This window comes from Carcharhinus amblyrhynchos, chromosome 26 (genome assembly GCF_965287045.1).
Source record: "Carcharhinus amblyrhynchos chromosome 26, sCarAmb.v2.hapA, whole genome shotgun sequence".
NCBI classification, from domain to species: Eukaryota; Metazoa; Chordata; class Chondrichthyes; order Carcharhiniformes; family Carcharhinidae; genus Carcharhinus; species Carcharhinus amblyrhynchos.
The window spans coordinates 38997510-39024260 of NC_137349.1; the positions used below are offsets into that span (position 1 = coordinate 38997510).

A 26751-nucleotide genomic window follows, 5' to 3' on the forward strand; every position below is an offset into this window, starting at 1 on the left:
TTTGAACCGAAACAAGGTGAAATTCTCCTCTCGAGGTCAGTTGTCAGGACGCTATGAGAGATTTCTCTGGACAGTTCCAGTGGGTTCAGTGAGTGATGTAACACTGGCTGCAGTTTGGGATTAGTTAGCATTAAAGTGTCAGTGTGAGGAATGGAAATTTCACGATGGTGCAGTAGATGTCACTCATGAGTCCAGTAGTTGGATAGGGGTCACTATATCAGGCCAAATGGTAACTGGACCTGTGTCACACCAGATGACAGTGACTGGTGACCAGAGTTACAGACTTAATTTCTTTAGCACACAAAACCTTGTCACTATTAGCTTCCCAGTGTTCAACACAACATTGTATTTCCAGGATGTGCCCAATTGTTATGGAACCATCATCCAACTAACAGTCCTATTTCCATTGTAGAAGATATTTGCCCAGGGACAAATTTTACCAGTGAGTAACAGAGAGATGTTTTTAAAAAAAAAAGCTCCCTAAATGACATAGAGGAACAATATAAAGTTTATTTATTAGTCACAAGTAATGCTTACATTAACACTGCAATGAAGTGACTCTGAAATTCCCCTAGTCGCCGCACTGCGACGCCTGTTTGGGTCAATGCACCCCAACCAGATTGTGGGAGGAAACCGGAGCACCCGGAGGAAACCCATGCAGACACGGGGAGAAGGTGCAAACCCACAGAGACAGTGACCCAAGCCAGGAATTGAACCTGGGACCCAGGCGCTGTGAAGTGTTAGTGCTAACCACTGCGCCACCACGCCACCCACTGATATACTGATTAGTCCTGTGTCCTGTGTCACGGTATGAATGAGCTGAGATTTCCCAGTATTCGCTCAGTGAGGGACTGAGATACACACACCACCAAATGGTTTCCGCTTTGATCTTCAGCCTGGCCAGTGTGCACAGGGCTATAACACTGAAGCAGATATAACTGGACAGCCTGCCCATCCACACAGCTCACCACCGCTTCTGGCTGACCCTCAGCCTGTGAAAATCACATGAATTCCCCTCCTCAAGGTGCACAATAGTTTCAGCGTGCATGCAGACCAGGGGGTGTCCTTATATTGAATCTTACTGAAAAAAACCTCTCTGACCTCCAGACTTGATTATTTAATGCTGTCGTGATCAGTTTCCCATCACACCACCCACTCCCACACCCTCACCGTGGCTGCTGACTTACCCTACTCAAGCATTGCCTCAATTTAAAATTCTCATTGGTGTTTTCTAATCCCTCCATGATCACATCACTCCCTATCTCTCCATCCCCAAATCCCTCTATGATATGTGCACTCCTCTCATTCAGGCATGTTCAACACCCCTGATGTTAATGATTCCACCATTAGTGACTGTATCTTCGTTACCCTAAGCCATTAGCTCTGGAATTCCACTCCCAAACCCCTCTGCCTCATTACCTCTCCCTCTTCCTTTCAGACAGTCCTTAAAACATTCCACTTTGACAAAAGATTTGGACACTGTCCCAATTCCCCCTCTGGCTCTGGGTTAGTCTTCATCTCATTACTTCCCTGTGGATTTCCACGAGAAAGTCAATGACTCGGATTTTCGTCTTTGAGGTGGGAATCGTAGGTTGGGCTATTTCCTGTTGTTGCAAATGCATCTGCTGCCCGCAGTGACTATTTTCATGGTGGGATGTTGGGGGTAGGCTCGTTGCCATCTCAGAAGGGCAGACGTGGGAAGAAATATGGGCAGATTCTTAGGTGGTCCACTCTATCTGTTGAAGTATCAGCCTATTTCACTACATAAGTGTTAGGCTCCTTAAACCTAACCCCCACGCTTATCTACTTGCTAAAGAAAGAACATGAGCACTATAACAACATTGGAACGTCTTTGAGTTTCTCAAGAAACTGTCACAATAAGTAACAGCCATTTAAAAACCTTTTTTAAAAAGTCATTAATCCTCTTAAGAGCTCATAAAACTGTCAATCAGAACAAAGCTCACAGTCTGCTTCAGAGCTCTATCAACAGACCCTGCTGAGTTGACACCATTAGTCGGGCTTGGAGCTCAGCCAAGCATCCACAATAAGATCCCCTTGCACAACTGAGTCAACAAAACCTCCAGAACCACTGACATTAAAACTTTTGAAGTAAAGGAACAAATGGCTGGTTTTCAGTCAAAGCCATCTGTTCAGATAATCTGTTCAGTTATTTCAAAGGCTCAACAGATGGCTGGGCTATCAATCAACGTGCAGAATGTTCAACTGTCACATGATAATCTGAATCTCAATACTGTTGAATGCAAATGAGGATTTCACAATGTTAGTCAACTTCGTAGTCACTCACCTTTTTTAAAGATTGGCCTGTCAGCAGTCGTTGTATTAAAATCACTGTGACCTGTGAAGTTGTCAACATTTTTGAAATACCTGTCAAAAGATTCCAGATTAATATTCACCAAAACCCCCAAAGTGCCATGAATCACGATGCTTACCAAAATGTGGCCATCTCCATGGAACTAGCAAACAGTCTAAACTACCCAGGGCAAGGGTGGTATTGCTGTGGGCCGACTCACTGCCAGTGCCCGCTGCAGTAAAATCCCACATGACGGGAACAATGGTGGAAATCCCGGTGTGGGCTCCAGCCCGCTATTTTTAAACCCTGACCCTGGCCGTCCGTACACAGACAGAGGCGTGAAGATAATCTGACATGATAAGTATCAGTAACCACTAGCCATAGATGTCAGGTATACCGGGCACATCTCTGCATTTGCAACCAATTATTTATGAAGAGCAGTTGCTGGGAACATTTCAAGTACTCGTTGGAATAGCTGTCATGGGATCTTGACATCCCCCCTGTACAGGGAAATGGGAGCTCGGTTCATCTTAAAGAACCCTGAGAGCAACGGGACTTCACAGAGCAGCCCTCCCTCAGTACTATCCATGGTGGGGATTGAAATCACAGTGTTCTTTTCATAGAATCCCTAACAGTGCGGAAGGAGGCCATTCAGCCCATCGAGACTCCACCAACTCTCTGAAAGAGCACCCCATCCCATCTCCCCCGTCCTCCCTATCCCTGTAACCTCATGCATTTTACCAGGGTTAATCCGCCTAACCTACATATCTTTGGACTGTGGGAGGAAACTGGAGCACCCAGAGGAAACCCACACAGACACGGGGAGAATGTGCAGACTCCACTCAGACAGTGACCCAAGGCCGGAATTGAACCTGGGTCCCTGGTGCTGTGACGCGGCGGTGCTGACCGCTGTGCCCCCATGGCTTCAAGTGCATCCAACTGTATTTTGACACGTTGTGTAATTCCTGGTGATGAGACTCTACGTCAGTGTTGTGCTAATGTTTACTCTTCATGTTGCAGCTTCCCATCGTGGCGTCGTCGATCGTTACTCTTTACTTCCTGGAGCTGACGGACTTGTTCAGACCGGCGAAAGTGGGGTTTCAGTGTTACGACCGTGCACTGAGCATGCCCTACGTGGAACCCAGCGAGGAACTCATCCCATTACTGATGCTGCTCAGCCTAGCGTTTGCTGGACCTGCAGCCTCTGTGAGTAACGTTCAGCGAGCAATGCTTGACAGTGACACAGCGAGAGGCCGTTCAGCCCTTCGAGTGTTCTCCGCCATGGTTGAGATGTCCCTCAACTCCACTTACTTGTGCCTTAATGGTCCGACCCGTGAAAAATCTGACACTCAGCTGACCCCTGACCTCAATTTGCTGGCGAGAGTTTGAAATCTCCCCTGCCCTTTGTAGAAGTGACACGATTCATGAATGGCCTCCCTCTAATTTGAAGATTTTGCCCCCCTCATTCAAGACCCATCCTCCAGAGAAGAAGTTTCCTCTTCATTGAGCGAACAAAATCATTGAACCTTCTTAAGTATCACAACTAGGGATAACCTGGGACTCTGACTTTATTAGCCCATCCCCATCACAGATTGGGGAAACAGGGTTATTTTGTGTCCTGAAGGTTACAGTAAATACTTGCTCTTGCAGTGTAATCGCTTCAATGCGGAAATCTACTGAAACGCCAGTAGTGCGGAAATGTTCTAAACAAACACTGTCTGTGTGGAGTTTCTCCTTGTGTCTGCGTGGTTTCCTCCGGGTACTCTGGTTTCCTCCCACAGTCCAAAGATGTGTGGGTTAGGTTGATTGCCCATGCTAAGAAATTGCCCCTTAGTGTCCAGGGATGTGTAGGTTAGAGGGATCAATGGGTATAATATGTAGGGATATGGGGGTAGGGCCTGGGTGGGATTGTGTTCGGTGCAGACTTGATGGGCTGAAGGGCCTCTTTCTACACTGTAGGGTTCTATGATCACCCTATAACACTCCGGGTAAATATTTATACCTATGGTGTTTTGTGGTTCATGCATTTGTGACGAAGCATTCCAACCTCATTCTATAATCCAGGACATTCCAAAGTCCACAAATCACACGTTCCGGGCTGCAGGGGTCACAGTGTTTAATTAGTTAGCAGAACCTTTTCTCCTCTGAGCACTTCCTGGAGTATTTTCATCGAGGGCTAGTGAAGAACTTCCTGGGTGAAGACAGTCGCTCACGAACAAGCTGGTCATCTACGTATTTGGGTGTTGTGAGGTCTCAGGGGCCCGGTATCGGGGTAAATCTCTGCAGGTGGTCTCCCCAAGTCACCCCGTATCTGAGACTGAGATTGGCAGAAGTGGCCGTCTCTCTGTTTATCCGCTTGATGGTTCTCTGGAATGACAGTAGGAGATTGGGAGAACTCTCCACGTGTCATTGACGTAATGTTGAAATCGGCATCACTCACAAGCTACAAATGTCTTTAGGTCTTTAGCCTTCAGTCGTAACAAACCATTTTATCAGTCATCCACCCGAATTCTATCCTAACGTTTGTTTGGTGCACTCCCACCTCTCTCCCCTCCCTGGTGTGGGACTCTTGTTATGCTAATGAGTCGCAAAAACCCAGCTTGCAGGTGCAGCAGGTGGTCAGGAAGGCGAATGGGATGCTGGCCTTCATAGCGAAGGGGATTGAATATAAAAGTAGGGAGGTCTTGCTGCAGCTGTATAGGGCATTGGTGAGGCCGCAGCTGGAGTACTGTGTGCAGCTTTGGGCGCCGCACCTGCGCAAAGATATTTTGGCCTTGGAGGGAGTGCAGAGGAGGTTTACTAGGCTGATACCAGAGTTGAGGGGGTTGAACTATGAGGAGAGGCTGAATAAACTGGGCTTGTACTCGTTGGAGTTTAGAAGAATGAGGGGAGATCTCATTGAGACGTATAAGATGATGAATGGAATGGATAGGATAGAGGTGGAGAGACTCTTCCCACTGAAAAAAGACAGTAGGACTAGGGGGCACAGCCTCAAGATAAAGGGGGGGCGTTTTAGAACGGAGTTGAGGAGGAACTTCTTCACTCAAAGGGTGGTGAATCTCTGGAATTCTCTACCCGTTGAAGTGGTGGAGGCTGCCTCGCTAAATATTTTCAAGAAGCGGGTTGATGGGTTTTTGATAAGAGAGGGGATTAAGGGTTATGGGGAGAGGGCGGGAAAGTGGAACTGAGCCACGACAGATCAGCCATGATCTTATTGAATGGCGGGGCAGGCTCGAAGGGCCAGATGGCCTACTCCTGCTCCTATTTCTTACGTTCTTATGTTCTTAAAAGTACACCCTGTTCATCAACGTTAAGGGGTTTGGTTTCAGGATTCCTAAGTGGCTAAATGGCAACGGTAGCAGAATGAGGCCATTAAGTAGGCTTTGTCCATGGGTCTCCCCTCCCCAGACATGATCAGGATGGAGGGAAGGTGATAGGCCCCCAAATAAATGCCCCAGAGGTGTCAGGATGGAGGGGGTGAGAATTATCAAGGGTGAGGGAGAAGGTGCGAATTGTTGAGGGACAGAGAAGAGGTGATAATTGTTGAGGGTGAGGGAGAGGGTGTGAATTGTCGAAAGAGAGGGACGAGCTGCAAATTGTTGAGGGAGAGAGGGTGCAAATTGTTGAGGGAAGGATGCAAATTGTCGAGGGTCAGGGACGAGGTGTGAATTGTTGAGGGAGGGGGTGTGAATTGTTGAGGATCAGGGAGGAGGTGATAATTGTTGGGGCTGAGGGAGGGGTTGAGACTTGGGGCTCAGGGAGCGGGGTGAGAATTGTGAGGGGCGAGGGAGGGGGCGAGGATTGTCGGGGGCGAGAATTGTGGGAGTGTGGGTGGAAACATTGTCAGAGACGGGCAAGGTACATGAGTATTGGAATCATAGAATCCCTACAGTACAGCAGGAGGCCATTCGGTCCATCGAGTTTGTACCAACCACAATTCCACCCAGGCCCTACCTCCGTAACCCCCTGCGTTTACCCTAGCTAGTCCCCCGAACACAAAGGGGCAATTCAGCATGGCCAATCCACCTAACCTGCACATCTTTGGATTGTTAGGGATGAAAGCTGGAATCAGGGTTGGGGATGTGAATAGTGTCATGGTTAGAGTGTCGGCGGCATCGATACTGTCAGAGGGTGAGGTTATGCAAGTGTTGTGGGTGAAAATCCATTTTAAAAACAGCATCATTAAATGAACCTAACCTTAAGGATCGCATCTTCAGTTCAAGACGAGGACAGGAGTGTGTCTTCACTGGAATTACACTGCCTACTGGGTCTCGGAACTCGATTGAGTCTGGAGTCCAACTGGAACTGTGATGGAGGGTGTGAAATCACCAGGGTGAAACGGTTACGGGGACAGATTAAATCGCGGAGGGTATATTTTGCAGCCGTTTTCTTTGCATCACACTTCTCCTATCTTTTGCTTCAGATTATGATTGGAGAAGGGATCGTCTACTGCTGCCAATCAAAACTGAAGAACAAAGAAGGTTCCGAGGGCAGCATTAATGCGGGAGGATGTAACTTCAACTCGTTCCTGAGGCGGACTGTAAGGTTTGTTGGTAGGTTCTGTAATACTGTACACGCTGTTCGTCAAATTACTTTGTAGGAATGTCAAAATTATTGGACAAAGACATCTTGTTCACCTTGCACCCACTCTGGCAATGATCCACAGTAATGGGGGTCAGTGACTAATCGCAGCAATCGATCTCTGTCAATTAGTTCATAACAAATGGTAAATCTTCATTGAGGGGCGCAGATTACACATTGAGACTCCACTTTGGTCAGATTAATGCAGCCAAGGAAAATAAGGATTAGCCAGCCAATGTTATAGAACCATAGAAACTTACATCAGAAACAGGCCTTTTGGCCGTTCTTGTCTGTGCCGAACCGTTTTTTTTTTGCCTAGTCCCACTCACCTGCACTCAGACCATCTCCCTCCACACCCCTCTCATCCATGAACCCGTCCCAAGTTTTTCTTAAATGTTAAAAGTGACCCCGCATTTATCCGGCAGCTCATTCCACACTCCCACCACTCTCTGTGTGAAGATCCCCCCTGTAATATTCCCTTTAAACTTTTCTCCTTTCACCCTTACCCCATGCCCTCTGGGGTTTTTTTTCTCCCCCTAGCCTCAGTGGAAAAAGCCTGCTTGCATTCGCTCTATCTGTACCCATATAGGAGCTCTGACTTTTGATTGGAGACCGCTGATCATAAGGCTTGACGTGTCCACGGGCTCGAGGGGTTTTTCTATGGGTAGAATTGTAAGGCTGTAGAGAGCTCGGCACTTGCCACCCCGAGGATGGGTACGTAACCCACTACCACCGACTTTCAAAAGCACGCTCCCACTTAACCCTCACATTGACTGGTAGCCGGTGGGATTCCGTCTGCCTTTGGTCAGCGGGTCTGACTGGCTCTCCAGACCCACCAAGCACAGCGCAGCAGTAACCTGAAGTGGTACTCTTTGTCTGGGACTAAGTCACAGGACCTTGGAGAAGTCCCATGCAGGAGGGTAGGGCACACCCTGGGGTTTTGGGAGGTGTGATCGTGGCTTTGAGGGTAGTCTGGGTGTGTGGTGGGCGGGGGGGAGGGCCAGAGCTCCAAAGTCTCAGAGGAGAGGGTGCCCCAAATCTGAAATGGCCTTCACGGTGAGGTTCCCCACCCCCCAAACCCATTCCCACTTGAGTCTTTTCTCTAACGTAACCTCCCTACTCCTGCCAGTCTGAAACTTGAATTGGGCCCCCTGAGTGCCTCCGTAGATACAGAAGTGGATCAGGGTGGACTGGACCCTGGGGGAGAATCCCACCCATTCACCCCACCTCAGAATCTGCCTTGAGGGAGGTAAAATTCTCCCCTGTATTTCTCTGAAAAGCCTAGATATAAGACATAAACCCCGCCCAGAGTGTGATGAGCTGTGATAGTTACATGTCCATAACATCATGTTAGAACGGCACCCTTGTCTTTAGATTCCATCTGATCCTTGGAGGTGGAATGGATTGCCCCAGTGATTAGCAGTCAAGGAATGAGTGGGGAGGAAGGGGAATGTCAGCGCTGATGAAACCAAAAGAGAGAATGCTGGAAAATCTCAGCAGGACTGGCAGCATCTGTGAGGAGAGAAACGAGTCCAGCTGACCCTCTGTCAAAGCTTTGCTGCTGAGATTTTCCAGCATTCTCTCCTTTGGGTTCAGATTCCAGCGACCGCAATAAATTGCGTTCAGGCAGCGTTGAAGAGATGGACTTCAAAGGACCTTTCTGAATGTGAGTAGTGGTGAGTGGAAAGTGGAGGAGTTTCGTCAAGAGAGTCCTACAGCCTTGGGTCGTGATGGTTGATAGTTCTGTCCGCAATGAAACTGGATTCTCCAGCGTCAGTTCAAATGTATTGAGAGGGATTTTCTCATTAGGAGCACTGGCTGTGTGTCTATATAGATAGAGTATCCTGCTTTATTGTATGGGGTCTACTCAGTACCATGTTCTCAACAGCTCACATGGAGCACAGGCAGGACATTACACCTATAACTAACCTCAACCAATACTGGACATGATTTTGATGCTGTCAGATGATGCCATTCATTTTCCCCATTTCAAAACTTGTATTGTAGAGTTCAGTATAGACCAAAGTTATGTCCAAATATACAAGCACTGACAGATAGGAAAAGATCCCCTTGTTCCTCCAGTCAGTCACATACAGCATGTGGTCTGCAGCACAATACACAGGGTCGGATTTTGCTGAGTTGGTCCAGAACCGGTCACGGGCATTCGGTCTCTGATCTTCGGGTAAACGTTCTCCAAGGCGGCCTCCACAACACACGACAGCGCAGAGTCGCTGAGCAGAGACTGATAGCCAAGTTCCGCACACATGAGGACGGCCTCAACCGGGATCTTGGGTTCATGTCGCACTATCTGTAACCCCCGTGACTTGCCTGGGCTTGCAAAATCTCGCTAACTGTCCTGTCTGGAGACAACATACATCTCTTTAACCTGTGCTTAACCCTCTCTCCACTCACATTGTCTGCACCTTGATTCTAATCAGTATTTTGTGAACTGTGTGTGCCTTTATATGCACTGTTTGTGATCAGAACTCCCCACTCACCTGACGAAGGGGCAAACCCCGAAAGCTAGTGGCGTTTATAAGAACATAACATAAGAAATAGGAGCAGGAGTAGGCCATCTAGCCCTTCGAGCCTGCCCCGCCATTCAATAAGATCATGGCTGATCTGTTGTGGCTCAGTTCCACATTCCCGCCCTCTCCCCATAACCCTTTATCCCCTTGCTTATCAAAAACCCATCAACCCGCATCTTAAATATATTTAGTGAGGCAGCCTCCACCACTTCAACAGGCAGAGATTTATTACAGGTTTATTACCAAATAAACCTGTTGGACTTTAACCTGGTGTTGTGAGACTTCTTACTGGGTCCAGAAATCTCAGGGGCAGGATGTCAGTCATGATGCAGCCAATTAACAAGCTCCCTCCAGGAGCCCAATCCAGTTGAGGATAGAGTGTGGAGCAAAGAATGGGCAGGAGAAAGCGGGAACGTGGAACTGAGCCACTTCAGATCAGCCATGATCTTATTGAATGGTGGGGCAGGCTCGAAGGGCGAGATGGCCTACTCCTGCTCCTATTTCTTATGTTCAATAGGAGGGTCCACAGTGATGGAAAGTTGAACCGAGAGAGGTGGGTGCTATTGAGTGTAGGAGATAGCAGGGGCACTTCAACGTGGGGGAGCCCTCTGAAGATCAAATATGGCCTTTATTGCAGAGGGGAGATCCTCTGGCACCCACTGCTGTGACAGGAGGAAGATTTAAAGGGTGCCTTACTCACCCTTCATAATTCCCCTACAACCCAGGGTCACCAGTCAATGACTGGCTCCAGCCTCCATGGGAATCCCATCTGTTATCAGGAAGATCCCAGCAGTGTCACCAATTTGGGGACTTCACTGAGTCTCATTAGCTTCCTGCTGTTGCCAAGTGGGTGTTTCTGGTCAGATCCTGTACCTGAGAAGATCATTCAGGAGTGAGATCACACTGGGATCCGCCTCGACATGAGATCCTCTCACCTCGCTCCCAATCCTGCTTCCAAACCCATCTCCGTAAATATTTAACCCCATCCTCTACCCAGAAACCACATTGTCGATTGGGAGAGGCAAAAAGAGTGGATTTAAAAAAAAAGACCCATTTGGGGAAGAAAATCTTGGGAAATTTCTCCAGGGGTTTAGTTAATCAAAGCTAGCTCCCTGTGGCCCTGATAATTCTCCCCAGCACCTAGCTCATGTACAAGACGATGTCTACCTCAGACAGAAACAGGTACAGCCCTCGGGTGAAGGAATTCAGTGTATCAGTATTCATTGACAAACTAAACAACTAAACAGGATATTTTGGCCCTGGAGGGAGTGCAGAGGAGGTTTACTAGGCTGATACCGGAGTTGAGGGGATTGAGCTATGAGGAGAGGCTGAATAAACTAGGCTTGTACTCGTTAGAGTTTAGAAGAATGAGGGGAGATCTCATTGAGACGTATAAGATGATGAATGGGATGGATAGGATAGAGGTGGAGAGACTCTTCCCGCTCAAAAAAGACAGTAGGACTAGGGGGCACAGCCTCAAGATAAAGGGGAGGCGGTTTAGAACGGAGTTGAGGAGGAACTTCTTCACTCAAAGGGTGGTGAATCTCTGGAATTCTCTGCCCGTTGAAGTGGTGGAGGCTACCTCGCTAAATATTTTTAAGACGCGGGTTGATGGGTTCTTGATAAGAGAGGGGATTAAGGGTTATGGGGAGAGGGCGGGAAAGTGGAACTGAGCCACGACAGATCAGCCATGATCTTATTGAATGGCGGGGCAGGCTCGAAGGGCCAGATGGCCTACTCCTGCTCCTATTTCTTATGTTCTTATGCTCTTCAAAGTCACCCTAGCCCACACTTTTCTCTAATTTTGATAAGTAAGGTGGTTTAAACTGGGAATTAACGTAATGATCCTGCTCTACACACTTTGCAAAGCTGCAAAGGCACCCACCCTGATTGGGAATGTCACAAATAGAAATGATCAGGGTAACACTAGCCACAGCTTATTTGCACGCGTTGGTCAAATTCCCTCTGACTGCCCCGGGACAGTCAGCACAATATCGCTGCGTGTCTAGTTTAAGCTACACTCCTATCAGACACTAATCAGATTAGTCACAGACCTGCTCTGGACACCATATGAATTCTACCAGGCTTTCTAACAAATAATCCCCCCCCCTCCGCCGAGGTTATCCATCTTCATCAGCCGAGCACTCAGCTGGAATTCCCTTCCTTACCAATCCTATTTGATTAGCCAGAAAAGCAGGAAACTCTTCTTGGCTCCACACTTATGTTGACTAACTGCATTTTTGGCCATTATAAATGGATTGCTGTGTTAGCAATGAAGGGAGCCTGTCCACGATTGTATCAGGGAATGTAACACCTATGCCCTTATACCGATTAACATCAGGGCAGTTGAAGTTGGCGATTAATAATTTGCTACTTGGATAGTTAAGTACATGACTGGACCTTAGTTGGGTTCCGTCCATATCGCCCCTCCCTATTCCCAGCACTCCATTGGCAGAGAGAAAAAGGATTGTCCATATGCATCATGATTTCAGAACCACAGAACCTCCTCTGGTACTTTAAGAACATAAGAAATAGGAGCAGGAGTAGGCCACTAGCCCTTCGAGCCTGCCCCGCCATTCAATAAGATCATGGCTGATCTGAAGTGGATCAGTTCCACTTTCCCGCTTTCTCCCCATAACCCTTAATTCCCCTGTCTATCAGAAACCTATCTACCCGTGACTTAAATATATTTAGCAAGGCAGCCTCCACCACTTCAACGGGCAGAGAATTCCAAAGATTCACCACCCTTTGAGTGAAGAAGTTCCTCCTCAACTCCAATCTAAACTGCCCCCACCTTATTTTGAGGCTGTGCCCTCTAGTTCTGCTATCCTTTCTAAGCGGGAAGAATCTCTCTACCTCTACCCTATCCATCCCCTTCATTATCATGTAAGTCTCTATAAGATCCCCCCTCAACCTTCTAAATTCTAACGAGTACAGACCCAGTCTATTCAATCTCTCTTCATAGGCTAACCCCCTCATCTCTGGTATCAGCCTGGTGAACCTCCTCCCTCCAAGGCCAATATATCCTTTCGCAAATGCAGGGACCAAAACTGCACACAGTACTCCAGCTGCGGCCTCACCAGTGCCCTGTACAGTTGCAGCAAGACCTCCCTACTTTTATATTCTATCCCCCTCGCTATAAAGGCCAACATTCCATTCATCTTCCTGACCATCTGCTGCACCTGCAGACTGGGTTTTTGCGACTCATGCACAAGGACCCCCAGGTCCCTCTGCACTGTAGCATGCTGCAGCTTTTCGCCCTTTAAATAATAATCCCTCCTGCTATTATTTCTACCAAATGGATAACCTCACATTTGCTAATGTTATACTCCATCTGCCAGGTCCTCGCCCACTCGCTCAGCCTATCCAGATCCCTCTGCAGTCTTTATATCCAATGAAATTTAGTCATTGCTGTGACATGAGGGAGCAGCCAATTTGGGCGCTACAAATTCCGACAAACTGCAACCAGATAAACGACCAGATCATTTCTTTTAGTGACGTTGGCTGAGTTATATAAATATTGGCCAAGACACTGGGAGAATTCCCCTCCCTCTCAAATGGTGTCATGCAAACTTTTGTGCCTCTGCCTGAGGGGTTTAACATCCCATTGGAAAGGCGGCAATGCAGCACTCCCTCAGTAATGCACCGCTGTGTCAGCTTAGAAGTTGTGTTTGGTCACTGGGGCAGGACTTAAAGCCACAATGCTTCAACTCAGAAGAAGGTTAAGAGGTGACCTAATTGAGGCGTACAAGATGATCAGAGGATTGGATAGGGTGGACAGTGAGAGCCTTTTTCCTCGGATGGTGATGGCTAACACGAGGGGACATAGCTTTAAACTGAGGGGTGGTAATTATAGGACGGATGTCAGAGGTAGGTTCTTTACTCAGAGGGTAGTAAGGGTGTGGAGTGCCCTGCCTGCAGCAGTTGTGGACTCGCCAACTTTAAGGGTGTTCAAATGGTCAGTGGATAGGCATATGGATAACATTGGAATAGTTTAGGTTAGAGGGTCATTAGATTGGTTCCACTGGTTGGCACAACATCGAGGGCCGAAGGGCCTGTACTGCGCTGTAATGTTCTATGTTCTATAATAACACGCGCTACCTTAACCACATCACGGAGGAGTAATCAACTGGGACCCCACACAGAGTCAGTTTAAACTGAATGGATTCACACTGTGTAACTTTTTTCTCTATTTATTTGTGGGACATGGGCGTCGCTGGTTCAGCCAGCATTTATTGCCCATCCCTTGTTGCCCTTGAGAAGGTGGTGATGAGCTCCCATCTTGAATCACTACAGTCCATCTTGTGTGGGTTGACCACAATGCCATTAGGGAGGGAATTCCAAGATTTTGACCCAGTGAAGGAACGGCGATATATTTCCAAGTCAGGATGATGAGTGGCTCGGAGGGGAACTTACAGGTGGTGGTATTTCCATGTATCTTTTGCCCTCGTCCTTCTAGACGGAAGTGGTGGTGGATTTGGAAGGTGCTGCCTAAGGATGAATTTCTGCAGTGCATCTTGTAGATAGGTCACACTGCTGCTACTGAACATCGGTGGTGGAGGGAGTGAATGTGTGTGTTGGTGTCAACCAAGCAGAGCTACTTTGTCCTGGGTAGTGTCAAGCTTCTTGAGTGTTGTTGGAGCTGCACCCATCCAGGAAAGTGGGGAGTATTCCATCACCCTCCTGACTTGTGCCTTGTAGGTAGGCTTTGGGGAGTCAGGAGGTGAGCTACTGACTGCAGTATTCTCAGCCTCTGACCAGCTCTTGTAGCCACTGTGGCGAGTCCAGTTGCATCCAGCCCCCAACAACTTACTTTGTGGGGATGTGTTCCAGCAGTTGGTGCTGTCTCAATCTGGATTTGACTCTCGTCTCTGTTATAAAAGATCATTACTGCCTTTGATTTTTGCTTTGGTAATGAATTTGAAAGCTAACATCTGCCTCTTTGCCCTTTACTTCAAAGAAAGTTTTTACTTTGTTGGATGCTTTGCCATCTGAGCAGTTTCCTCCAGAGGGATCTCGCTGCCTTGTCGGGGAGCTGCACTGATGAATAATTCTCCCTGTAGCAAAGAGATGAAGATAGTCCGACCAGCAACAAAATTTTAGACGCAGTGAGCACGTTGCGTGAGGCTCCTGCGCGTCGCTGGAAATCTGTCTGTCTTTTAGTTCCCAGTGTTTAGAGCAATATCAATTCTCTGGAGGTTGCCAAAGCCTAAGGGAAACACACCCTGACAGGTTTAATTCAGATCTCACTGAGATGAGCCCATAGTTCAAATTGCAGGATTAATTAACCATTAATTGGTGGATAATAGCTGCATTGAGAGCGTGTGAGGGTCTTTGCCCAGGATTGGAGTCTAGACAAAGCAAGATCGAGGCAATCAGCACTAAAGATTAGTTTTATTGCAAGCAGCTGATGGTTAAAATTGGGCCTGACCCCTCTCATTTAACAGTGCTGGATTTTTTAGCAGCTATCAGAAACAGTAGTCTCTAGCATGCTGAATGGACTTTAGGCTGATACCCTGGGTTGATCAGCAGGAACCATTTAAGGGAAAGAGAGAGAGGTACAGAAAGGAGAAGGGAATAGAAGGATATGTTGATAGGATGGATGATCGTAGAAACACAGAATTGTTCCGGTGCAGAATGAGATCCATGGGAGAGGTAGAGAGATTCTTCCCGCTTAGAAAGGACAGCAGGACTAGAGGGCACAGCCTCAAGATAAGGGGGGGGGGTTGCAGTTTAGAACGGAGTTGAGGAGGAACTTCTTCACTCAAAGGGTGGTGAATCTCTGGAATTCTCTGCCTGTTGAAGTGGTGGAGGCTACCTTGCTAAATATATTTAAGTCACGGGTAGATAGGTTTCTGATAGACAAGGGAGTTAAGGGTTATGGGGAGAAAGCGGGAAAGTGGAACTGATCCACTTCAGATCAGCCATGATCTTATTGAATGGCGGGGCAGGCTCGAAGGTCTAGATGGCCGACTCCTGCACCTATTTCTTATGTTCTTACCTGCAGACGGGGTGAAAGGATACATGTGTACACCTACATTGACTTCCTGCGACCATTTGCTTCTGTGCTGCAAACTCTATAACTATCGGAATAATTACAGATAGATTTACAAATGTCACGCTACAGTGACACACTTTTCTTCAGGCAAAGAAATTTATTTTTGGGAACTTTCTCCTCAAGGTACCTCCCTCGGGATATTAAGTTGAGATGATTTGGGAAAAGTAGACAAGGATCAATTAACTTTATTTATTCCATTCTCTTTGGATCTCTATTTGTACTTGGAGAACGATAGGGTGACGAACTGTTACTACTTTCACTTTTCCTTCCTCCCTTCTCATCCAATGACATTATCTTGTCTCCCCTGGCTGGGTATGCAAATCTGTTTCTCTCTGCTATCTCATCCAAGTTACCATAGTCTTGCTGTGGGACTGGGGGGTTATTATCAGCGGATAGTTGTGAAGCCATGTAATTAAGCCTGCTGTTTTTCTCATCTGCCATCAGCGTGTTCCTGCTTAAGTGTATGCTGCCACTGTAAACATACACTCCTTCCGCCCATGACAAACAGCGGGAGCCAGATATACCATCTCCAAGATGAACTGCAGGAATTCACCAAAGATCCTTGGATATCACCTTCCAAACCCGTGACCTCTACCATCTAGAAGGTGCCTGGGGACACCCCCCCCCCCTAGAAGTTCCCCTCCAAGTCACACACCATCCTGAATGTATTGCTGTTCCTTCACTGTCGCTGGGTCCAAATCCTTGAACCCTCTCTCTAACGCCACTGTGGGTCTACCGACACCACATGGACTGCAAAGGTTGAGCTCACCACCACCTTCTCAAGGGCAATTAGGGAGGCTGGGCTAACCAGCAATGAAAGAAAAGATTCTTGCCTCGTTTCTCAGTTATTTGTCCCTGTTTCTGCCACTCTTTTGGCATTGCGAGGTGTAGCCTGGGTGTAAGTCCCCGTGTTAGCATTGTGAATGCTCCTCCAGATGGAGCTGGAAGGCTTTGAGCTAACCTCCTTTTAGCCTTTACCTGCTGAAGGCACTGACCTTGCCTGAGACCTCCCGTGGGATTTATGCTGATGTTTTCTTTCCTTCTAATATGGTGATGGTCCAGCCGTTCAGCTAACACAGTTCACCCTGGAGGGGGTAACTGATGAGGTCCCACTTGTAGGTGGAAGTGGCTATGGTCCGAGTAGGGGTCAGGGATGGCATTTACCTCTTGCAGAATGGGCTGTGGTCAGAATGAACATCAATGATCTTCTCTCTGTTTTGGTTTTGCAGGTGTGCATGTATTTGGACTCTGTGCTACAGCCCTTGTGACTGACATCATCCAGCTAGCAACTGGCTACCACGCTCCCTTCTTTCTAACAGTGTGTAAGCCCAACTATACCCTGCATGGCATCTCCTGTGACAACAACCCGTACATCACAAAGGATATCTGCTCTGGCTCAGACCACCACGCTATCGTCTCCGCAAGGTAACCGATTTATCCTCAGTCTCAGGCATTGCTATTACCCATTCTGTGGTCATGTGGTGCAGCGGATAGTGTCCCAGTCTCGATGCCAGGAGTTCTGGGTTTGAGTCCCTTCCCTCCTGTCCTTTGACAAAGAAGGTGTGTTCATAACATGGCCAAGCTGGTTGGCCATCGACCTGTGAATCCTTCCAACGGCAGGGATTCCTGGTCAGCCATGTAATGGAAAGAACGTCTACAGTGACATACTTTTCTTTTGGCAAAGAAATTGCCAGAGTAAGGAGGCAGCACGGTAGCACAGTGGGTTAGCACTGCTGCTTCACAGCTCCAGGGTCCTGGGTTCGATTCCCGGCTCGGGTCACTGTCTGTGCGGAGTTTGCACATTCTCCTCGTGTCTGCGTGGGTTTCCTCCGGGTGCTCCGGTTTCCTCCCACAGTCCAAAGATGTGCGGGTTAGGTTGATTGGCCATGCTAAAAATTAGTGTCCTGAGATGCTTAGGTTAGAGGGATTAGTGGGTAAAGTATGTAGGGATATGGGAGTAGGGCCTGGGTGGGATTGTGGTCGGTGCAGACTCGACGGGCCAAATGGTCCTCTTTCTGTACTGGAGGGATTCTATGATTTCTAACATTGGAGTCTCTACCAGCTCTATCCAGAGCTCCAGACTACAACAAACATGTCAAGGTGCAACTGGGACCCCCTGAATGAGCTGTAACGTACCGTCACCATTGCTCCTTTCTTTGTTGCCTTTCTCTATTTCGAAAGCTGGAAAATAGAAGCAGGAGCAGGCCATTCAGCCCTTTGAGTCTGCTCTGTCATTCAGTGTGATCGTGGCTGATCCTCTATCTCAACGCATACTCCTGTTCTTGCCCCATGTCCCTTGACACCTTTTGAGTAACGGAGGTGGCTAGCTGGGCTTACTGAGCCTCTTTCATAGAGGCCAGGTCACTGAGTGTCTTTAAGACAGAGACGGATAGGTTCTTGATTAATAAGGGGGTCAGGAGTTATGGGGTTGAGAAAACAAAACACCCGTGAGTGAATGGCGGAGCGGACTCGATGGGCCGAGTGGCCTAATTCTACTTCCACGTCTTACGGTCTTGCAGCTAATGACGTACTTTCAAAGTGTAATCACTGTTGTAACGGTGGAAAAGTGGCAGCCAATCTGAACGCAGCAAACTCCCACAAACAGCAAAGCGATAATGACCCAATAAACCTGTTTCTCCTGATTATGTTAATCGCTGATTGGACAGGACACGAGGGAAAGCTCTCCGACTCTTCCTCAAAGCAACGCCGTGGAATCCTTTACGTCCTTCTGAGAGGAAAGGCAGGTTTAATATTCTATCCAAAGGACAACCCCCTCCAACAGAGCTGCATTCCCTCGGCACTGCCCTGGAATGTCAGCCAAGAGTTTTGTGCTCGGGGCCTGAGGTGGAATTTCACGTTTGCAGCAGGGGTCTTTCCCCCCAGCAGGAGCTAACCCCCAACCCCCCACTCCCCGACCCCCCCCCCCCCCCCACTCCCTGTAGCCCCCATATATAAGCAGTTACAAAGAACAACACAGCACAGGAAACAGGCCCTTCGGCCCAACAAGCCCGCCCCGCCCATTTTAACACTCAGTGAGCGCCTCTTTCCAATCTTTCTACCTACGACTTTTGTCTACGCCTCTTGGACACCACAATAAAGGGGGTGCAAATTTAGAGAATTATACGTGCGCCAGGTTAAGGGAGGTCTAATTTAGGGACAATTTATTGACACCAATCAGCCTAAAAAGCATGTTTTTGGGGTGTGGGAGGAAACCAGAGCACCCGGAGAAAACCCACGCAAGCACAGGGAGAATGTGCAAACTCCCACAGACACCGACCCAAGTCGGAGATCCGACCCGGGTCCCTGTATCTGCACAGCAAACAGTGATAGTCACTGAGCTGTCGTGTTGCCCGTCAGTTGGTCCAGTTTAAGCGTACACTAACGACGTGAAGCACTAGGCAACTCTCGAAGCAACATCCAAGAGCAGCCCTCGCACGACCCACCGCGTGTATGCCCCTTGTTGGACAACAAGGCGGACCCAATCACCTGTGGATGTAAAAAGAGTCATGATGTGGGTGTGCCGGCGTTGGACTGGCGTAAACACAGTAAAAAGTCTGACAACACCAGGTTTTAGTCCAACCTATTTATTTGATAATATACTCACTAGCTTTCGGGGTTACCCCCTTCGTCAGGTGAATGGAGAGTTCTGGCCTCAGACAGAGCATATAAAGCACAGACAGTTTAGAGATTACTGATTAAAATGCGAATCCTTACACCTAACCTGCTGTTCAAGACCTGAAGTGGCTGATAATGTGAGTGGAAGGAGCACTGATCACAGTTTAAAGAGATGTGTATTGTCTCCAGACAGTACAGTACTTACCTTCGGGTAAGCGTTCTCCAAGGCGGCCTTCACGACACACGACAGCGCAGAGTCGCTGAGCAGAGACTGATAGCCAAGTTCCGCACACATGAGGACGGTCTCAACAGGGATCTTGGGTTCATGTCGCACTATCTGTAACCCCCATGACTTGCCTGGGTTTGCAAAACCTCACTTACTGTACTGTCTGGAGACAATACACATCTCTTTAAACTGTGATCAGTGCTCCTTCCACTCACATTATCAGCCACTTCAGGTCTTGAACAGCAGGTTAGGTGTAAGGATTCGCATTTTAATCAGTAATCTCTAAACTGTCTGTGCTTTATATGCTCTGTCTGAGGCCAGAACTCTCCATTCACCTGACGAAGGGGGTAACCCCGAAAGCTAGTGAGTATATTATCAAATAAATAGGTTGGACTAAAACCTGGTGTTGTCAGACTTTTTACGATGTAAAAAGAGACATCGATAAACATACACAGCTTAGACAGACATTCACAAAAGATCCCCAATAGCTCCGATGTAAGAGACAGGCGAGCCATAAAATATGTTGGACGACCCATAGGAATCTATTGATTGCCAGAAACGTCCTGAGTTGAAGAATGCTCACCAGAATTTAGTGCCCATCGAGCACTTAACTGGCCAATATCAGGCTTGGCTGAGGATTAAGGACGCTCGCTGGAGTAGACATCCCAGCATGCTCGCCGAGAGCTTCCAGCCAATCGGAGGCCAGTAGCTCTCCAGGGGCAGTGGCAGCTAGTGGTAGGCCCAGGTTCCAGAAGGGAACAAGGTCAGAGGTGATTGAGGGTATAGGATGGGGACCTCCAAAAGTGGTCAGAGGTACAGCAGGATGTGGCTTTCCCAATGCGATGCCCCCCAGTACGGTTCCGTGATTTAAATTGAGGGACCTCCTGCTCCACAGCCCTGGCACCCCTCCAGTTCTGTTGTGCATAGAGTTTGGCCGTGGCCTGCTTCACTAAGGTTGATCCACTATGTGTTGGTGCTGACTCTCCGATCACAACACTTCCCAGGCCTTTCTATCTTCCCTGCAGTTAACAAGGCCGGCTTCACCAGACACCCGCCCCCGTGTACCTATCACCTAAAGCTGAAACCTGTGATGGAACTGCCTGATGTACATCCAAGGAACATTGAGACGGGAGTAGGAGAGCAGAGAAACTTCAAGTTTCAACAGCAAGCCAGAAAAAGAAGTCATATTCAAAGACAAGTCAGGAACACAAGAGCCAAGATTGCTAGATGTTTGATAGCAAGAATAGAGGCACAACAAATGATATTTCTGCGGCATAGACAGGAGAGGCCGTGAGGAATATAAACGCTTTAATTAGATTAGACTCTGACTGCCAGAAAGCAGGGAATGAATGGGATATTAAGTAGCTGGAAGCACAAAAAATCAGAGTCTCGCTTTTAAAATACATTACAATCCTTCCTGAATTGCAAATCCTTTTGGCATGGAGTAAGGACCTGATATCACCAGTCAAGATAGGTTGAGGGACTGGCAGTGTTTCGACCTTGAACCCTGGAGGTACTGACTTTAATAAGACCTACACTGAGGATATAATTTTATAATTAGAGTAAGTTTTTTTAAATAAAAAGGCTTAATGATACTGGGAATTGCAGCTTTAAATTATGAGTCAAGATTCCCTTGTGTTCAGAAGATTTAGAATTATCTGATTGAAGTCTTTAAAATATTGGAAGAATTCTACAGGCTGGATACAGAGAGCTAATTCCTTTTTTATAATTAATTTATGGGATGCAGCCGTTACTGGCAAGGTCAATATTTATTGCCTATCCTTCGTTGCCCTTCAGAAGATGATGGTGAGCTGTCTTCTGCAGTCCCTGAGGTGTAGATACACCCACAGTGCTGTTAGGGAGGGAGTTCCAGGATTTGGAGCAAGTGACAGTGAGGGAACGGCGATATTATCCCAAGTCAGGGCGGTGAGTGACTTGGAGGGGAACCTCCCAGATGGTGGTATCCCCCAGGTAGTTGCTGTTCTTATCCTTCTAGATGGCTGTGGGTTTGGAAGGTGCTGTCTAAGGAACTTGGTGAGTTCCTGCAGTGCATCTTAGTAGATGGTACACACGACTGCCACTGTTAGTCGGTTGTGGAGGGATTGAATGTTTGTGGAGGGGATAGCAGCTGCTTTATCCTGGATGGTGTTGAGTTTCTTGAGTGTTGTTGGAGCTGCACCCACCCAGGCAGTGGTGAGTATTCCAGAACACGCCTTGTAGATGGTGGACGGGCTTTTGGGAGTCAGGAGGTGAGTTACTCACCACAGGGCTCCTACTCCCATAATCACCATATTTATGTGGTTAGTCCAGCTGAGTTGCTGATGAAGGATGATGGTGGGAGGGGGTTCTGCAATGGTAATGCCATTGAATGTCATGGGGTGATGGTTAGATCCTGTCTTGTGGTGGGAGAATCAAGAACATTGGGGCATAATCAGAACCAGACCATTTAGGAGTGAGATCAGGAAGCACTTTTCCTTCCAAATTCTTGGGGATTCTTGACCATAAAAGGCTGTGGATTTTGGGGGTCAGTTGGAACATTTAAAAGCCGTTGATGGATTTTTATGAGATAAGGGGATATGGAGCTAAAATGCATTAACATATTGGTTAACCATGATATTGGTTGACGGAACAGACTTGATGGGCTGAATGGCCTACTCCTTCAAGCTCCTATTTAAATCTTACCTTTCAGAGAATGTAGAATCATAGAACCCCACAGTGCAGAAAGAGGCCCTTCGGCCCATCGAGTCTGCACCGAACACAATCCCACCCAGGCCCTACCCCCATATCCCGACACATTTACCCACTAATCCCCTTAACCTACACATCCCAGGACACTAAGGGGCAATTTCTTAGCACGGCCAATCAACCTAACCCGCACATCTTTGGACTGTGGGAGGAAACTGGAGCACCCGGAGGAAACCCACGCAGACACGAGGAGAATGTGCAAACTCCACACAGACAGTGACCCGAGCCGGGAATCGAACCCAGGACCCTGGAGCTGTGAAGCAGCAGAATTTGGAATATGGTTGATTGAATAAGTGGCTTTCCAATATTTTTGAACGTTGATTTTTAAACAATTAGAAATGATTGAGAGTACGTGGCAAGCTGGAGTGTAGGAAATCTTATCGTCGCTCTTCAGAAACATTGCGATCTTGACCCTTTATTCCATTGGCATTTGGTTGTTCTTTGTTCTGGCTCAGTTGCTATGTTTGTCTGGCCTCAGTACCAGTTCCAATCAGCTGGCTTATGATAGACAACACCCCCGAGATTTCCCACAGTGCTATTTCGATTGAAAGAAAAACAGTTGCTTGGCAGTACCGAACTTGAGCATTGATTGAAAAAGAGACATGTTGTCAAATCTTTTCATCTTGCACTCATCAGGATAGAATGCTGAATTTCAAAAGCAGCAACAATTTGTACTGCACCCTCTTTTTTCTCACGCTGTATAAATTGCTGTTCCCTTTGAAATTTGCCATTCTTGCCTCTGTCCTGATGAGTGCAAGATGGAAAGCTTTGACGGCAGGAGACTGATGTGCGTGGGCCTCCGGGGAGTGATCTCTGTGGGGTGGGGGTGAGAGCTCCCGCTACCACTCTGCACTTTTGAGGTTGACTGACAGAAGGAGGAAGGCCAATGATTGGGGCTGGCCTGCTGTGGGGTGGGGTTGGAGCTGCGGAAGGGGGGGCGGGATCGGTGCTGGGGGGGTGGGGGGGGTGTCAAGGCTGGCCCAGGCATATTCAGGGGACCAGCGTGGGGGATGGCTTGCACGACTGGCAATGCGGGCGTTATGGCGCTGGCCAGTAATCGGGAAGCTGGCTAAACGGAGCCACTGCGCATGTGCTGACCTTGGCGCTGATGGATCAGCGCGTGCGCAGTGGCTCACTCAGCACTATTGCTGCCGGCCTCTCCAGTGGGGAAAGGCCTGCCCGCTTGTTTCTGGAGCGAATCAGGCTGGTGCATTCCACAGAGTGCGAGAGATTCATTTTGAAACTCCCGATGTAAAAAAAAAAGCGGAATTTACTCCAGCTTTTATGTAAATCCGATACTGGGAATTTTTTTGGGGAGAATCTCCCCTCAGATCTCAGAGGGTCGTAGTTCTGGAGCAGGTTGAAGAGATGGCGCTGAATTTGGAGTGGCGATGAGTGAAGATGACTTAACGTGGGTTAGGATAGTGGAAGCAGAGATCTGAATGAGCTCAAGTTTGTGGAGGGGGGAAGGTGGGACACCAGCAAGAAGTGCATTGGAATAGCCAAGCCTAAAGGGAAGAAAGCCCTGAATGAGGGTTTCAGCTGAGGTAGGGGTGGACGCTGGTGTGGAGGTGGGAGTGTGTATTTTTGATGATGGACTCAGTTAATCTCAGCGTCAACTCAAATGCCAAGATTGTGAATGGTCTGGTCTACCCTTACAGAGTAACCAAGGAGGGAACTAGCAGGTAAATATGTGGGGCTATGGGGATAGGGGACAGGTGGGATTGTGGTCGGTGCAGCCTCAATGGGCTGAATGGCCTCCTTCTGCACTGTAGGAATTCTATGATTCTATAATTCTATGAAATTCTATGAATAGGGTTTGAAACTGGACACACAGACAATGGCGTCTGTTTTTCCGATATTTCAATGGAGTATATGTCTGCTTACCCAGTTTTGGACATCAGCCAAACAGAGGGACCACCTCAGGTGGGGTTGAGGGTTGAGCTCCATTCGATTCAGTACTGTGGCAGCAACCAGGAAATCCGCTTTACAGGATGATGCAGGAAAGATTAACACGGATTTGAGAGTTAATAACAAGGAGATTTCTCAGTCAGTAGGGTGAGGATAGAGGGCCAAGAACCAAGTGACGATGAAGGGGTTGATACTGAGCAGTCTAATTTCATTCCTTTCCTATTTTGTAGCCGTTTAATGCAACAGAATGGTTTGCTGGGCTATTTCAGAGCCGGGTAGCACAGTGGGTTAGCACTGCTGCTTCACAGCTCCAGGGACCTGGGTTCGATTCCCCACTTGGGTCACTGTCTGTGTGGAGTTTGCACATTCTCCTCGTGTCTGCGTGGGTTTCCTCCGGGTGCTCCGGTTTCCTCCCACAGTCCAAAGATGTGCGGGTTTGGTTGATTGGCCGTGCTAAGAAATTGCCCCTTAGTGTCCAGGGACGAGTAGGTTAGAGGGTCTAGTGGGTATGATATGGGGGTAGGGCCTGGGTGGGATTGTGTTCGGTGCAGACTCGATGGGCCAAAGGGCCTCTTTCTGCACTGTAGGGTTTCTATGATTCTAAGTGTTGCTTTTTTGGCAGGGTGGTGGGGAGGAAGTTGCGATGGTGGCAAATTTGAGGGAGAGGTGGAGGGTTAGCGTTATCAGCAGGACGGGAATGTGGGTGGTCAGCAGTTTAGTGGGAATCGGGTTAAGGGAACAGGAGGTGAGCAAGATAAGCTCAAAGAGAGCCAGTGGAAAAGATAGAAGCTGCAGAAAATGGTGCATTCAGATCTTGGACAGTATATTACCCCAGGGAAGTTTAGCATGGTGAGCTCAGAGAAGGAGACGACTGAATTTCAATTTTTTTATCAAAGATCATTTAATCAATTTTTATCTCATATGGATCTGGTTGCATTGATTGGGCATCCTAACTACGAGGAGGCATTTTGGACTGATTGAGAACCTATTACATTGCGAGCTTTTTAAGAGGTGAGTTCTGCCATATAATTTGGAGCCCACATCTGTTCTTCTTGGCAGTGTGACCCAGCTTTACTTCCATATGAATAGCAATGACTCAGTTTGCTTGCACGAGCCAGCAGCTTAATTATTATGTACGTTGCCAGGGATTTTTACAGGCTTATTCACTATTCCGCCAGAGAATAGGACCTTGTATTACTAAAAAGAATTGACTTTTTTTTTCACATTCGTATTCGGTCAAATGAAAAACTGCGACAATTAAAGCTCCTCTTTCACTTGTAGTCTGAACTGTGGCCATGGCCAGTCAGATCAATGCTGTAACTCGGTGGATCTACTTCTGTACCATGGTCGTGCTAATTCCTCCACTAATTCTTCTGCATAAAATGTCTTCATCTGCTCTATGTTAATGGCCCAGTTCCTTGGATAGGCAAGAGCCTTTTGCTCTATTAACACATTCCTCAGCCATTGCTTTTTCTCACTGTAGCATGTAGACGTCCATTCTGTATTGCCATGGCATCCCTGGTCCATGCAGTCTGTAGCCTGGAGCTATGGACGGTGATGGTAAAGGCTTTAATACTCTTTCCATCACATGGCTGACCAGCAATAGCCCCCATTCTTCCCGTCTGGCGTGTGTTTGGGAGGATTTACAAGTTGACATTCAAGCTATTAGGAATGAACCTTCCTTAGTCATCAAGCCCTGGGATGGGACTTGAACCCAGGGCTTCTGGTTCAGAGGCAGGGACACTAACCACTGCGTCACAAGACCTCCCCTCCCAATTGCCAAAGCGAGAAATGAGGTGTGATTAAATGAGGGTAAATAGAGAGAAACTATTCATTCCAGTTGGAGTAAAGGGACATAATCTTAACGCGGAGTTGTGGATAGTCTGGAGGTATGTCAGAGGTTGCAGCGAGACATAGGATGCGAGACTGGGTGGAGAAGTGACAGATGGACTTCAACGCGGATAAATGTGTAGTGGTCCATTTTGGCAGGTCCAATGGGATGAAGGAGTACAATATCAAGGGTAAGACTCTTAGCAGTGTTGAAGAGCAGAAGGACCTTGGGGTCCGGGTCCACAGGACTCTTAAGTTGGCCTCGTAGGTGGAGGATGTGGTCAAGAAGGCGTATGGTGTACTGGCCTTCATTAATCGAGGGATTGAGTTTAGGAGTCGGGAGGTAATGCTGCAACTTTATAAGACCCTTGTCAGACCCCACTTGGAGTACTGTGCGCAGTTCTGGTTGCCTCACTACAGGAAGGATGTGGAAGCTATTGAAAGGGTGCAGAGGAGATTTACAAGGATGTTGCCTGGATTGGGAGGCATGCCTTATGAGGATAGGTTGAAGGAGCTAGGTCTCTTCTCCCTGGAGAGACGAAGGATGAGAGGTGACCTGATAGAGGTTTATAAGATGTTGAGAGGTATAGATAGGGTGGATTCTCGGAGGCTATTTCCCAGGGCTGAAATGGTCGCTGCGAGAGGACACAGGTTTAAGGTGCTGGGGAGCAGGTAGAGAGGAGATGTCAGGGGTAAGTTTTTCACTCAGAGGGTGGTGAGTGAGTGGAATCGGCTGCCGTCAGTGGTGGTAGAGGCGAACTCGCTGGGGTCTTTTAAGAGACTTCTGGATGAGTACGTGGGATTTAATGGGATTGGGAGTTATAGATAGGCCTGGTAGTTATGGATATGATCGGCGCAACTTGTGGGCTGAAGGGCCTGTTTGTGCTGTAGTGTTCTATGTTCTATGGAGCTAGGTCATAGAATCCCTACAGTGCAGAAAGGGGCC

At 47.9% G+C, this 26751-nt stretch overlaps 1 protein-coding gene across 2 annotated transcripts in view; it reads left to right on the forward strand.

Annotated features, from left to right (window-relative positions):
• Nucleotides 1–26751, forward strand: part of plppr3a (phospholipid phosphatase related 3a) — a 102009-nt gene that overhangs the window by 59121 nt on the left and 16137 nt on the right. For both annotated transcript variants that reach the window (XM_080212885.1, XM_080212886.1), the window contains exons 3-5: nt 3332–3517; nt 6735–6864; nt 16708–16903. In XM_080212885.1, coding sequence (XP_080069011.1) covers nt 3332–3517; nt 6735–6864; nt 16708–16903 — 512 coding nt within the window. The remainder of the gene's footprint in view (nt 1–3331; nt 3518–6734; nt 6865–16707; nt 16904–26751) is intronic.